General features: G+C 39.2%; 1 protein-coding gene across 1 annotated transcript in view; it reads right to left on the reverse strand.

Annotated features, from left to right (window-relative positions):
* Positions 1 to 12,599, reverse strand: part of fstl5 (follistatin-like 5) — a 363,935-nt gene that overhangs the window by 60,482 nt on the left and 290,854 nt on the right. Inside the window, exon 10 of the mRNA XM_055224723.1 lies at positions 11,272 to 11,406. Within this exon, the coding sequence (XP_055080698.1) occupies positions 11,272 to 11,406 (135 nt within the window). The remainder of the gene's footprint in view (positions 1 to 11,271; positions 11,407 to 12,599) is intronic.

The following is a 12,599-nucleotide window of genomic DNA, read 5'->3' on the forward strand; positions in this document are numbered from 1 at the left end:
ATCAAAACTTTAAAGGCCTGTACCTGATTTTGAACCATGAGTCAGGAAAGTGTTATAGTTTGAACTGTTCGCCCTATACCCACTTCATCCTTTCTATGGCTCTGACCATGACAGAAACAAATGTCTGGGATAGTCTCATGTAGTTGTTTCTGCATGGCAAAAGAAAATGTAACTCTGTCAATTGGAGTGAAAATATTTCATTACTTATCCCAGAGGCTTCTTCAGTTCTGAGAGAGATTTTGGTAAATATTCGTCTTATATCTGTCTGAAGGGAGGAGCTGACTTCACTAAGAATAACACAGCATGGATGTTTACAATATTAGTCCACTGAACTACCCTAAGGTGTGAACTGACCCTAAGGTGTGAGCTGACGCAGTGACATTTCAGGGTATCTGTGTAATCCCTCACTCATCCATGAAGTTTCGCTGCTCATCCAAGCCACTTTTTCAGCTCTGGTCAGATTACTGGATTACTGCCTTATGTCTGTCTGAAGGGAGGAGCTAACTACACTGAAACAAACACACCTATTTGTTTACAGTTTCTATTTGTTGGCTAGAGCTAATAAACTACACTGTGAACTGTGCCTGAGTGATATTTTGCTGTGCTGTGTTCACCAGCAATCTGACGAGAACTGCAGAAGCCCCGTGGATGAGCGATGAAACATTTTTCCCTCTAAAACTTTTGTCCAGTTGACAGAATTGAACACCTAAGGGTTGTTCAGTGTAGTTAGCTCCTGCCTTCAGACAGATATATAAGGCAGTGACTTACCAGAATCCTGTCAGAACTGACGAAGACACTGGGATGAGTGGTGAGGCATATTCACTCTTTAAAACCTTGGTCCACTTGACAGAATTCAATTTTCTTTTGTACTTCCGCTACCTTCCTTTGTCTCACACTTTCCAATCCGGGCTTTAACATGAACATATACAGTCTATGCTCTAACACTAGAAATGTGTTGGTGAAATGAGGTAAAATCTGTTGTTCACTGCATTTCACAACTAACAGTAGATGCTGAATGTGTCCTTAGTTGAACAGCAAAAAACAGAGCAAAGCACATTTGAGGAGACTGGGAATTCCCTGGAACGCCAAAAATGGGAACAACACCAGTCCCTGTGTCATTGTACAAGGGCGATTGATCCGGAGGGAGCTCGACGCGCGATTCATTTTCCCGGAACTGATGCATAATATGTCAACAAATAGGCCAAACACAAAACACATAAGCACAACTAACTACGGCACTAAAAAGGGAGTTTTAAGTATAGGATATTCAAACTAAACAGCTCTTCAAGGCTTTAAAGTTGCACGGTGTAACTTTTGTCCATAGAGGGGTCATAGCCTTGCCTGGAATGTCCCGCAGTATAACATTAAAATGATCTATCTCCATACAGACAAGCAGATGAGGCCACCAGGCAGTGGGAGAGGCGATCCTGCTCACTAAAAACATGCTGGTTATGCTGGAATAAAAACACTGTACTTGGATAAATACATAAAAGATAATGCCATACTGTGGGACATTCCAAGCAAACAAGACATCACCGAAACACGATGCCAAGAAACAATCAACAATATATGATTCCCAACCACAATTTTCACATGTCTTAAAAGTCTAAAAATAGAGCTAGTTGATTTTAAACAGTTTGCAGTAGTCCAGAGTTATTCTTTACTTTTTCAAAACTCTCAGAGATCAGAGTGCAATTTTGCAATGACTGTAAAACTAACAACTAGCATGCTAACCGCACACTTCCTGATTATGTGCAAGGAACTCTTTACAATTGCGCGACGACTGTAATATTAACTGACACATTATGTATTTCAGAACATATTTCTACAGATCTAAACTACAGGGTTAGCAGTTTTTATGCGGGAAATGTTCTATAGCCATTTTTCAACAATAAAAACGAGTTAATGAAATGCCCGTTTATTGGGGTGAGATGCAGCTACGAATGGACGAATGGGCTTACCGATTCTGCAGTTTTTAAAAGGGAGTCAGCATTACTAAGCTGCTTAACATGAACATTTATGTGCAATGTTGGAGTTTATTTTTAAGTACTAGAAGAACACATAATACAGTTTCTTTAATATTGCAGTTCTAGTAAACAAGGCCCTCTGTTTTTTCTGATATGGCAGAAAACAGCATTGCATGGAAAAGGGTAGATATTTATGCCAGTTTAGCCGGGGATTGTCAGAGATGGATTGGGTGGTTCGGGCTGCTGACAGAGCCTGTTAAAGCCATCGCACCACACTGACTGTTCAGGTTGTCTCCGGCGCGCTGAGGAGTGAAGCACTTAGAGAGATCGCAGAGAAAAACAATTCACTTTAATACGACAAAGGCTGCGGAAGAGCGGCTCTGACCTCCAAGCTCAAGCGGGAGTTTAAGGAGGAGATTTGTAACTGCAAAACTGAACAAGTTTGTCGGATCATGTTACTGCATAGTAATAATCAGAATATGTCAAACTTTTTTAATGATTTTTGGTGCGGTCAAATAGGCTTCACATGAGAGAAATATAAGATAAAAAAAAATATTAAAATGTACATAATTTATTGATTTTGAAAAGCATAAACAAAACTGACCATACAAAAATAAAGGTGATCTGAAAAAGGTTTTATGCTGAAATATGTAGTTTATATTTGTTGTATATTTTTAAAAAGTGTTTTTTATATTAACTATTCATGTAAATTTTTTCTAATTTTGTGGTTTTTTGTGGATTTTCTTAGCAAAGTTTTGCCTGTCAGATCCAGAATGATGATCTGTGTATTTTTATACAGAGGGACATCAGTCTGGTCCCCACTTCTTCTGTTGTTTTTAATCAAAAGCTACAAAAAACCTCAACATATGGGAATAAGATGGGGAGCAAGCAGAATTCTCATGATACTTGTGAGCTCCTGCTGTTGAGCTCAGACCGATCACAGCGCAGTGTTGTGGTTTGGATGAAAGCCAAAGGTGAAGCACCCAAACAAGCCAAAACAAATATGGCAACGTGAAGAAACATACACTACCACCCAAAAGTTTGGACACACCATCTCATTCAGTTTTTTCTTTATGGTTACTTTTTTCTACATTTTATATACATATGGAAGATCCCAAATATATTGTGAAAGATATATGTAATCATGAAGCAAAGAAAAAAAAAGTTATTTTGAGTTTATTTTTTGTTAACTACATACTCTGTGTCATTCATAGATTTTATACCTTCAGTGATAATCTTCAGTGTAAATAATCTAGGAAATAAAGAAGAAACATAAATAAAAAAGTGTCCAAACTTCTGACTGGTAGTGTATTGAGCCTATTCCACCCTCCTCCATTTCTGCAATGAAATGTTTTGACCTTCAAGCTGCCGACTTCTCTCATAAGGATCCCACTCAACTACTCTGTTTGCCAGATGATATGCTGCATACGAGTGGCTTAGTTAGCGCACTGCTGTTAGCTTGTTGAAGTGAGTTTGGGGCGCCTGGGGCAGGCTATAAACACAAGAGATCATTATTCCCACAAAGTCACTGCAGGAAAAACAGTTCACACAATAATCAGGAAAAGTCGCGCAAATGTCTGTCTGTTCAAATTAGAGGAGAAATGGAGGAGAAATGAAGCAGACATGGCAACCCTTCACTTCGCTGCTCAGGCAAGATTGTCATGTTGGTGTTGACATTAAGCGTACATAATATGCTATTCTTGTGGGTTAGAAATAGTGTAATGTCTGCAGTGTCTGGTGGGATATTTTCCTGCATTTACTATGACTGGCTGGTAATGTTCCTTGCTCATGGACACCAAGGCAATAGAAGCTTAGATGAGGTGTGTCTAGTCTGTGTCTATGTCATATTTATATAGCCTTTTGAAAGTTTTTATCAAATGTATGATTTGATTATCTTCTGTACCACATACAGACACCTGAAAGTCATCAGATCTTAGAAGCTAAGCCAGACCTGTTTAGTATTTGAATGGGAGCAGAGCTGGATCTAACCTTCAGTGAGTAATTATTCACATGCCACAACATGATGCACAGCTGCACTAAATGTATTGCATTGTATAGATGTATTACCCACATCAGACAGAATAAAGCACAAAGGCATTTAGAGAGGCTGAGAACAACAAATATGCTTGAATCAATTCCTGATTATCAACCAGAAAATGTTGAAAACTATATACATTTTTACTGTTTTCTATTAATATTTTCCAGTTGGCTTAAGTGTGATTATATTTATGGATTCTGTAAAGTCTTATGTTGTAGTGCCACTGTGCCACATGCTCTTGGTCTCCAAATGTATACTTCAACATAACACTCTGATGTACTAATTATAAACAGGAGAAGCCTCTCTCTTTATCATCATGTGATTATGCACTACCATGAAAACGTTAAAGTTTCATTTTATGGTCACATCATTTTTGTGTTTTAAATGCAGGAAGGCATCAAATAACTGCATGGATAAATAGCAGGTGATGAACCGTATTAATATGCACAAAGATACGAGTGCGTTTGCGGCTGGCTCATGGGTCATTCACTCGTCCTGCAATGGCGAGAGGGAGAAGTTTCTCTTATTATCAACAGTAACTGCATGTAGATTGACAGAAAGACATGAATTATAAAACTATCAAGATTCGCAGCTGCGGGGTCCTATGCAACTTGGGAGCGGATGGGAGACTACTGAATTGATGGTTTTCAGAGAATGTGATGATGTCATACACCCAGATTGGAGGCAAGAGCTAGATATCACTAATAACATTGTGATGGAATAAATGTACAAATGTATTCGCTGCATTACAACAAGAATCTGTATTTTACCGATATAAATTTTACCTTCCCTCCCATCTGTATTAAACATTATTGGGCTATAGAATGTTGTGATGTCATTTGAAATACCAGGTGTCACAATGGGGCTGCAGTGGCTCTATTGCTGTGTCTTTAAGCAAGACAATTCGCCCCCGTGGTGTGTGTGGTGAGGGTCGGTGGTGGTCAGAGATGGCACAGATTGGCAGTCTTGCTTCCATTAGTCTGCCCCAGGTCAGCTGTGGTTACAATAGATGCTTACTATCACTGATTATGGAGTGAATGAATAATGTACTTTAAAAGTGCTATTTAAATCCAATACATCATCATCATACTGTCTGCCTGTTCATAAATATATTAATGGTTAACTGTTAGTACCCATGATAAGGTTGTCAGACTTTTACAACAAACTCCATAAAGTTAACTGGGCAGATGATTCAGTGCTCTCCGACCAAATCATGGTGCCATATGGAGAGGGCGTACGTTCCACTTTGTTTCTGTATGCTCCTATCTGCTCCTGCCTGCCACTGTCTGCTCCTGTCTAAACTCCTGTCTGCTCCTGTCTGCTCCTGCCTATTCCTGTCTGCCCCTGTCTATAATCCTGTCTCCAGTCCACACCTGCCTGCGCCTGCTTGCTCCTGTCTGCTCCTGTTTGCTCCTGCTTGCTCCCGTCTGTTCCTGCTTGCTCCTGTCTGCTCCTGTTTGCTCCTGCTTGCTCCTGCTTGCTCCTGACTGCTCCTGTTTGCTCCTGCTTGCTCCTGACTGCTCCTGTTTGCTCCTGTGTGCTCCTGCTTGCTCCCGTCTGTTCCTGCTTGCTCCTGTCTGCTCCTGTTTGCTCCTGCTTGCTCCTGCCTGCTCCTGCCTGCTCCTGCCTGCTCCTGCCTGCTCCTGTCTGCTTTTGCTTGCCCCTGTCTTCACCTCCTTGCTCCTGCTTACTCCTTGAACAGATACACCCCTAAATGGGCCATGCAGATGTTCCAAATACCAGTCCTGGATTCCAATTCCAATTTATTTTTACATGTAAGTCTTCAGTGACCAGCCCGGGTGTATTTTAACGAATGGGATCTGGCATGCATCTAAGTGTTTTAATTAATTTCATGTATGGCACTGGTCCATTTGGTTCAGCTGTCAGGTGCTCAGTGGAAGTAAAATATGCTCCTAATCACAGACTTTAGGAGCGAGGAGTTTGTGGATATCAACAGTGGAATACTAAATGATAAAACATACTAACCCGGGCCAAATAAGTTATAATTAAGTTAGCTTATAAACTTTGAAGAGGTAAAACAAGTGCTATATTAATATGTAAAAGATGGTACAGAAAGAAAGAAAGATGGTTTGCTTTAGGTGGAAGTTTAGAGCAAAGAAGAAGTAGATGTTAATAATTTATGCCAATACGCTAGGACACCTTTTGGGAAATATTGGAAAGTAAACTTTGGGAACATGATGTGAAAATAACGTATTTATCCAGCTGTTTTCCGGAATGATAGTGGCAATAGTGGTTTGACCCCTGGATCCAGAATACACACTTCAGTACTTTACAAAGATGTGAGTCTGGTCACCATTGAATCTCTTGAGTTCAGATAGCTGTGATTGACAGCTGGAGTTATTTTTGTTCCTATATTATAAATTAAACACTAACAACGCTACTATCAATTAGTATCTGATTTTTGATACAACCCTAATGGTAATCACATCAAATGATATTAAAAATAAATAAATAAAAGCATATGTTGAATGCCAAGGCTTGTAAGATACTGAAATATAAACATTTGGATGGGAAACAGAATAAAGCCACTCCTCTCTGCACTACTTGGCGTTTGATCAACTTGCACTAATTAGCTCTATACTCCAGCACTGCAATCAAGACTTCATCTGACAGATCTAAGACACACTCGGCTCAGAAGAAGAAACGCTTGTGATCAGACTAAAGAGTTCACAACAAAAACATCTTCACAGCGCAGACAACCAGGAACAAGAGCCATCGTCCTTAACAGGCTAATGTGATGTAATAAAGGGTAATACTGAAATCTAGTTATGCTGCAATTGTTTAATAAATGAGGGGTTTAAATCTTTGAGGCATGACCAAAGCTAACCTATTTAACCATGTTTTCATTGCAAAGTAAAGAATACAACAGGGACTACAAGTGAAAAGTGGAGTCATTTAGCCATCAACGTACTCAGTGGTAGCAATAATCACATAAATAACTCAGAAAATGTATACCAGGATGACAACATTGGCAAACTTTGAAGTCATTGAATGGTTTCCAGGACAAAATGCTTTTTTGTAATTACTAATAAGCCAAAACATCCCCCCTTTTGATTGTTTATATTGATACAAGATATGGTCACTGGTCACATTCTTGTATAGAGCTTTTCCATTTTTTCACCACTCACCCATTCACACCAGTGTACACAGACACCGTGGACAAGGTGGGTTAAGTGTCTTGCTGAAGGACAGAACGCCATCTGTGGGAGCTAGAAATGCAACACCAACCTGTTTACAATGTTTACGTCGAGAGTGGGATTCAAGCTGTCAACCTTCGGCTCAGTGGACAACACTCTACCAACTGTGCTACTGTCGCCCATGCAAAGGTTACTTACACTTTTATAATAGTTTTTGGCTTTCTATTTGTAGGAACAAGATGAATACAGTGAAATACTGCTATTTTACAAGCGATTATACAAGACGCTCCCCTTAGGAAGGTCCATGGAGTTGCATAAAGCAGGTTAAATGAGTTGCTTAAGGACACAATGACAGTATGCCCCAGTTTGAACCCACTGCTCTTCCGTTGGTCAGTAGACACGCTACGCTATTACTACACCATCCAAACTTTTCTATTTGCACATCCTCCTATTTTTTTGTTATTTAATCATTCCATTTGTTTAATATGGCTGCTGCATATGAAATAGAAATATACTTTATCCTTTTATTGTTTGTTTGTTGTATTAAATCTTTGATGAGAAACACTTCAGAAATTCTTTATACAATTTGAAGCATTTGATCTTATGAAAAACCTAAAATTCTCCCAAAAAAAAATTAAAAAAAAATCAACAGTATCCCACAGTCCCTATTGGAATATTGTATGTGACCCATTGTACTTGTATGCTTGAATTTAATACAAACACTGAGATGAACTTGTTTCTCAGTAAGAATGCTACACATGCTTATTTTAAAATGTCCTCACTGAGACCTGTTACTTTTGTTCTGTGAGACCTCTGCAAGCATTCTTCTCAGTGATGTATTCTACCTTCTGGTAACAGTTAACGGTCTACCCATTTATGACCTTGTACGGGCAGTATGTAAATTTAGTTTAAGGCCTTATAGGACCAGTCTTCTATAGATAGTACCTTTCTCGGGATATAAGTACAGGAGGGTTCTTTGTAATGTAACACACACACACACATGTGCCTGCTGTCTGTACCTTCATTCATCTGATCAGATAAACTTCCTGGTCTGCAGTTGCTTCCTTCACAATTGCATCTTATAATCAATGACACCTGTGGATGATTATGTTATCGCAATATTTATCTAAAATGACTCAATAAAAAATAAATCCACTGACTTCCATGTTAGAAAACTGCAATGGGAGCTGACATTGCCATAAACATCAGTACAGGGCAGTGGGCATATATCAGTGTTGGTGGAAACGGGAACTGATCAGGTAATATGTCGTCTTGAAAGTAAGCAATAAAAGATTGCTCAAACATGCATGAATCACTCCAAATACAACTTCGAGAGGGTAAATAAGAAGGGGAAATACCTATAACATGGTTAAAAGTTCTGGAAAATTGATTTAGTATAGCAGGTCTGTTTTAAACCTTTACACATCACCAAGAGCCATTCAACACTTTCCATTTTTATCTGCTATATATTTCCTCACCTAACTTCTACAGAATAAAATTTTAGTACCACATTCTCCCTGGAACAGAAAACCAGGTCATTCATTTAGCCCGACCAGACAAAATGAACCCACAACCTCTAATAGTTTATGGCTAATGGAGAAGTCCAGCATGTCTGTCTACCTGAGTGCCAGTTTTCCTAGCTTCTGACTTGCCTTTGAACTAGCGTCCGATGGGGGTTAGCAAAGACTCCACGATATCCAACTCCTTGCAGCTTTTTGTGGCCGGAGGTACAGCTTCAAAGCACCAGAGAAAACCAGACCTACCACTGACCTGGTCAAGTTTGATCCAGCCGAGAGAGACGGACACGGGGAGAAGATTTGACCATTTGTTGGGGGGATTTCCAAGCTACTGTTAGATGTAACTTTGTCAACTAATATAATTTGGCAGTATTTATTCTTGTATTTTTGCTAATTAAAAAGTTTTAAAAATCTTGGTGGTTAATTAGGACAAAAAAATACTGTGTTCACACTTCCACGTGTCACCTCAAAACTAAGTCAGCCAAAGAGTGGAGTACATCCAAGGAACGTCTGGTATTTAGATTTTTTTTTTTAAATTATGAGTAAATAGATTAATGAAAAGCAAAAGTTAATTGACAAAAGGAACTGTATGTAGTCTGTGCTCTTACAATTGTAAAAAGATATTACAATCACAACTAAAACTGGTTGCCAGCAGTTAAAGGACACATGCAATCTTTTCTCATTCTCAGTATATGCACAGGTCATGCCTCAGGTGAAAGATCAGAACCTCCAGAATTCCTTAACTGAGCTGCAGACGCTAAACTAACACTCGCTAACGATTGGCTGCAGGTGCTGGGGTTTAGGTGATGAGAATTTAGATCAGAGATTTCTTTTAGGGTAAAACCTAATAGTAGCAGCAGTAGTAGTAGTAGCAGCTGCAGTACCAGTATAGGTTTTTAGCCATATCATGATTTCAATTTTATCACGAATCATCTAAACTTGTATGTTTATAATGACTTTAAAAGGTTAAAGTCATTCACTTTTTCAGTTCACACTATCCTGTGATTGATTAAATCTAGCTGTCACTCACTCAGAGCCTACAGAATCTGACCAAAAGGACAAGCGGGTGGGAGAAAAGTGCATGTCGTTGAGCATAGAGCTGTATTAAAACCAAAACTAAACCGTCCAGGACCATGACTAAACCAAGACTACACCTGAACTAAACCAGGACTAGAAGAGGACCACACTGGGACCAAACCAGGACAAAACCAAACCTTAAGCAAAACTAAACTTGATGTCAGTATTAGCACTTGTTCTGACCCTGTGGCGAGTTCATCTCTATTGGTATACAAGACTTAATTATCTCAGAAAAAGTCAGATTTTTGAAGGCACTTTCTGGCACCCATGAAAAGGTCAGTTCTAATTAGCAGCACTGTGTTGATGCTAGCATTGTTTGTGCAGACTTAATCGTATTTTTCTGCACTTCGGCTATAGGAACCCTGCGTTGTACCTCTTAGTTTTCACAAAATGGAGGAAAACTTTTAATCACCTAAAACAAATGTCATAGCAGAACAGTGCCTTATGCTCTTAAGTACAAGTTGTTTTGTCAGAAAGCATCTGTTGGCTGGTAATGCCTCACAGCCAGCTCCAAAATCTAACAAAAATAGTCAGATATTATTACACAAAAATACATATGTGTACATTTGGGAAGAAGCTATTATGGAACTGGTGTCTGCTGAGTCAAAAGTATTAAAATAATTCAAATTAACTGTGGAGAATGATCTAATGTATGCAATCTGTTACTTAAAACCCATTACATATAAAACATAGACAAGAATTAACTACTTATATGGAAGAATGTGACCACCAGACTAGACCGCAGCACCGCAATCGTAACACTAACGTCAGATTAGAGACTAAATAGCTGTAAGGGAAGCAATTCAAAACTTATGCACATGTTAACAAACTGCACCTGTCCATGCTTCTGTCTGCAAGTATTTGTCATTTGCTGGGACATTCAAGTTCTATCCTTTTATGCCTGCGCTGTGCCATTTTTCTTGTCACTGGCTGTCTCCATCAAGATATAATTGCTTTGCTTGAAAATAGAGAAATGTGTCCTCTGCATTTGACCCATCCTTCAATGCCAGCGGGACAACCTGTCAGGAGCGGTGGGACCCATCTCCAGATTTTGAGCTAGGCTTGGTCAGGACCGATGGAAGAAGCCAGAGTGACCAAAGGAAACCCACCTAGACACGGGGAGAAGCATGCAAAGTCAGGCCCAGGTGTTGAACCCAGAACCTTCTTGCTGCGTGGTGTGAGTACTACTGTAAAATGCTACAGGCAAGCGAGCGTTTGACCCTCCAAAAGAAACGTTACATAGCGCACGCACCTTTAAAATATAGTCTTATAAATTGTAATTCTCGTTTTTTTTTTCCAGCAAACTGCAAAATGTACATCAACATCCAAGAAAAGAAAATGGAATACACCACACTACACCACACACACACCAGTTTCTATTATTGTCCGTGCAGAGGCCAGGGGATCACATCAGATATTCACGACAGTTTGCTCCCATATGCAGCCCTCCATTAGCCTGGCGTTACAGTTAGAGCATAAAGAGACAGAAAAGGTTATGCATGATTTTTACTCACGTGTCTTGCGTGCCGAGTCCTCCACAAAGAGAGAAGAGATGTCCTCGTCCACTCCCGCCGAGTTTTTAGCAATGCACGTGTACGCTCCGGTATCCTCAAAGTGAACGTTACTGATGTGCACCTCGCTTCCATTGGCTGTCAAACACAACGCAATACGGATTAGACTTAAAGACACTGTGCCTGAGTTTTACTGTCTTAAAAACCTGAAAACAGAAGTGGTCCAAAGTTATTCTTTCACTTACCTTGCATTCTGACCATCCTATGTATTCACAGCAATGAGTTTATAAGCTCTTTTCACAACTTTTGGGATCAGTGTGGAGTTTTTTCAGACAATAAAACACTTTATAATTAGATGCACACAGAACACAGTAGACTTATTTTAACCTCAAGAGCTGCTTATGCAATATATTTGTACTGGCACAAGACACATTTTGCTCAAATACATGGAAAAAAAAAAACTTCTACAGGCCCTTAATAGAGCATATCATAGTTTTTTCCATGTTTTTGTTTTTATTACTTGGTTTGGTGGGATAGTACGTGTGGTAAATATTTATCATAGTTGTACATCAGTTGCAAAAGCTACATTTTGCGATTTATATCACATAATCAACTACAAAAGGGACGCAAAGGACCAGTGGTTTGGCTTCAGACAATTCACAGAGAGGACGGTAGACGTTTTTGAATTACCGACCGGGCTCCAATGTTAATCATATACGATGCATGGATTTTCATATCAAACTCCCGCTAATCCTCCTAGGAAAAAAGACCTGGTCATCAAAATATAAATAAATTAAATATGAATCCACTTTGTGATTTGTGTGCTCTTCAGTGTGCTATGTGCTAGGTTTCACTGGTATTTCTCATAGAATCAAGCAGCGTATTTCTATAATCCCAGTATTTATTTTGTTGAATTTCAAGTTAAATGAAACATTTGCAGTCTACATTGTGCAGTTTAGTGATTTAAACAAACACAATTTGTTTAAATGCACGCAATTTAAATAAACACGTGCATTTCTGTGGGCTTGTTTATCATAAGCTAGTTAAGTTGGGCTAGTTGGTAACATTAATGAACAGCTGTATTCATTTTGGATCCAATAATCAAACACATGGTCGAATTAACATCATTTATTAGTCATTAAGAAAGTAGCGATTAAATGGATGAACAAACTTGTTTTCCATAAGACATCCACTGTGTGGAGCCGTTGACCCAGAGCAGAAGGAAGCCAGTGCTAATCAGCTGTTATTTTCTCTAAAACAACCCATTATCATCAGTTGGCAGCAGGTTGGCAGTGATTTCATACATCTGTGAGAAAAAGCGGCTGCTGTGG

Source organism: Periophthalmus magnuspinnatus, chromosome 10 (genome assembly GCF_009829125.3).
Source record: "Periophthalmus magnuspinnatus isolate fPerMag1 chromosome 10, fPerMag1.2.pri, whole genome shotgun sequence".
Taxonomy (NCBI): domain Eukaryota; kingdom Metazoa; phylum Chordata; class Actinopteri; order Gobiiformes; family Gobiidae; genus Periophthalmus; species Periophthalmus magnuspinnatus.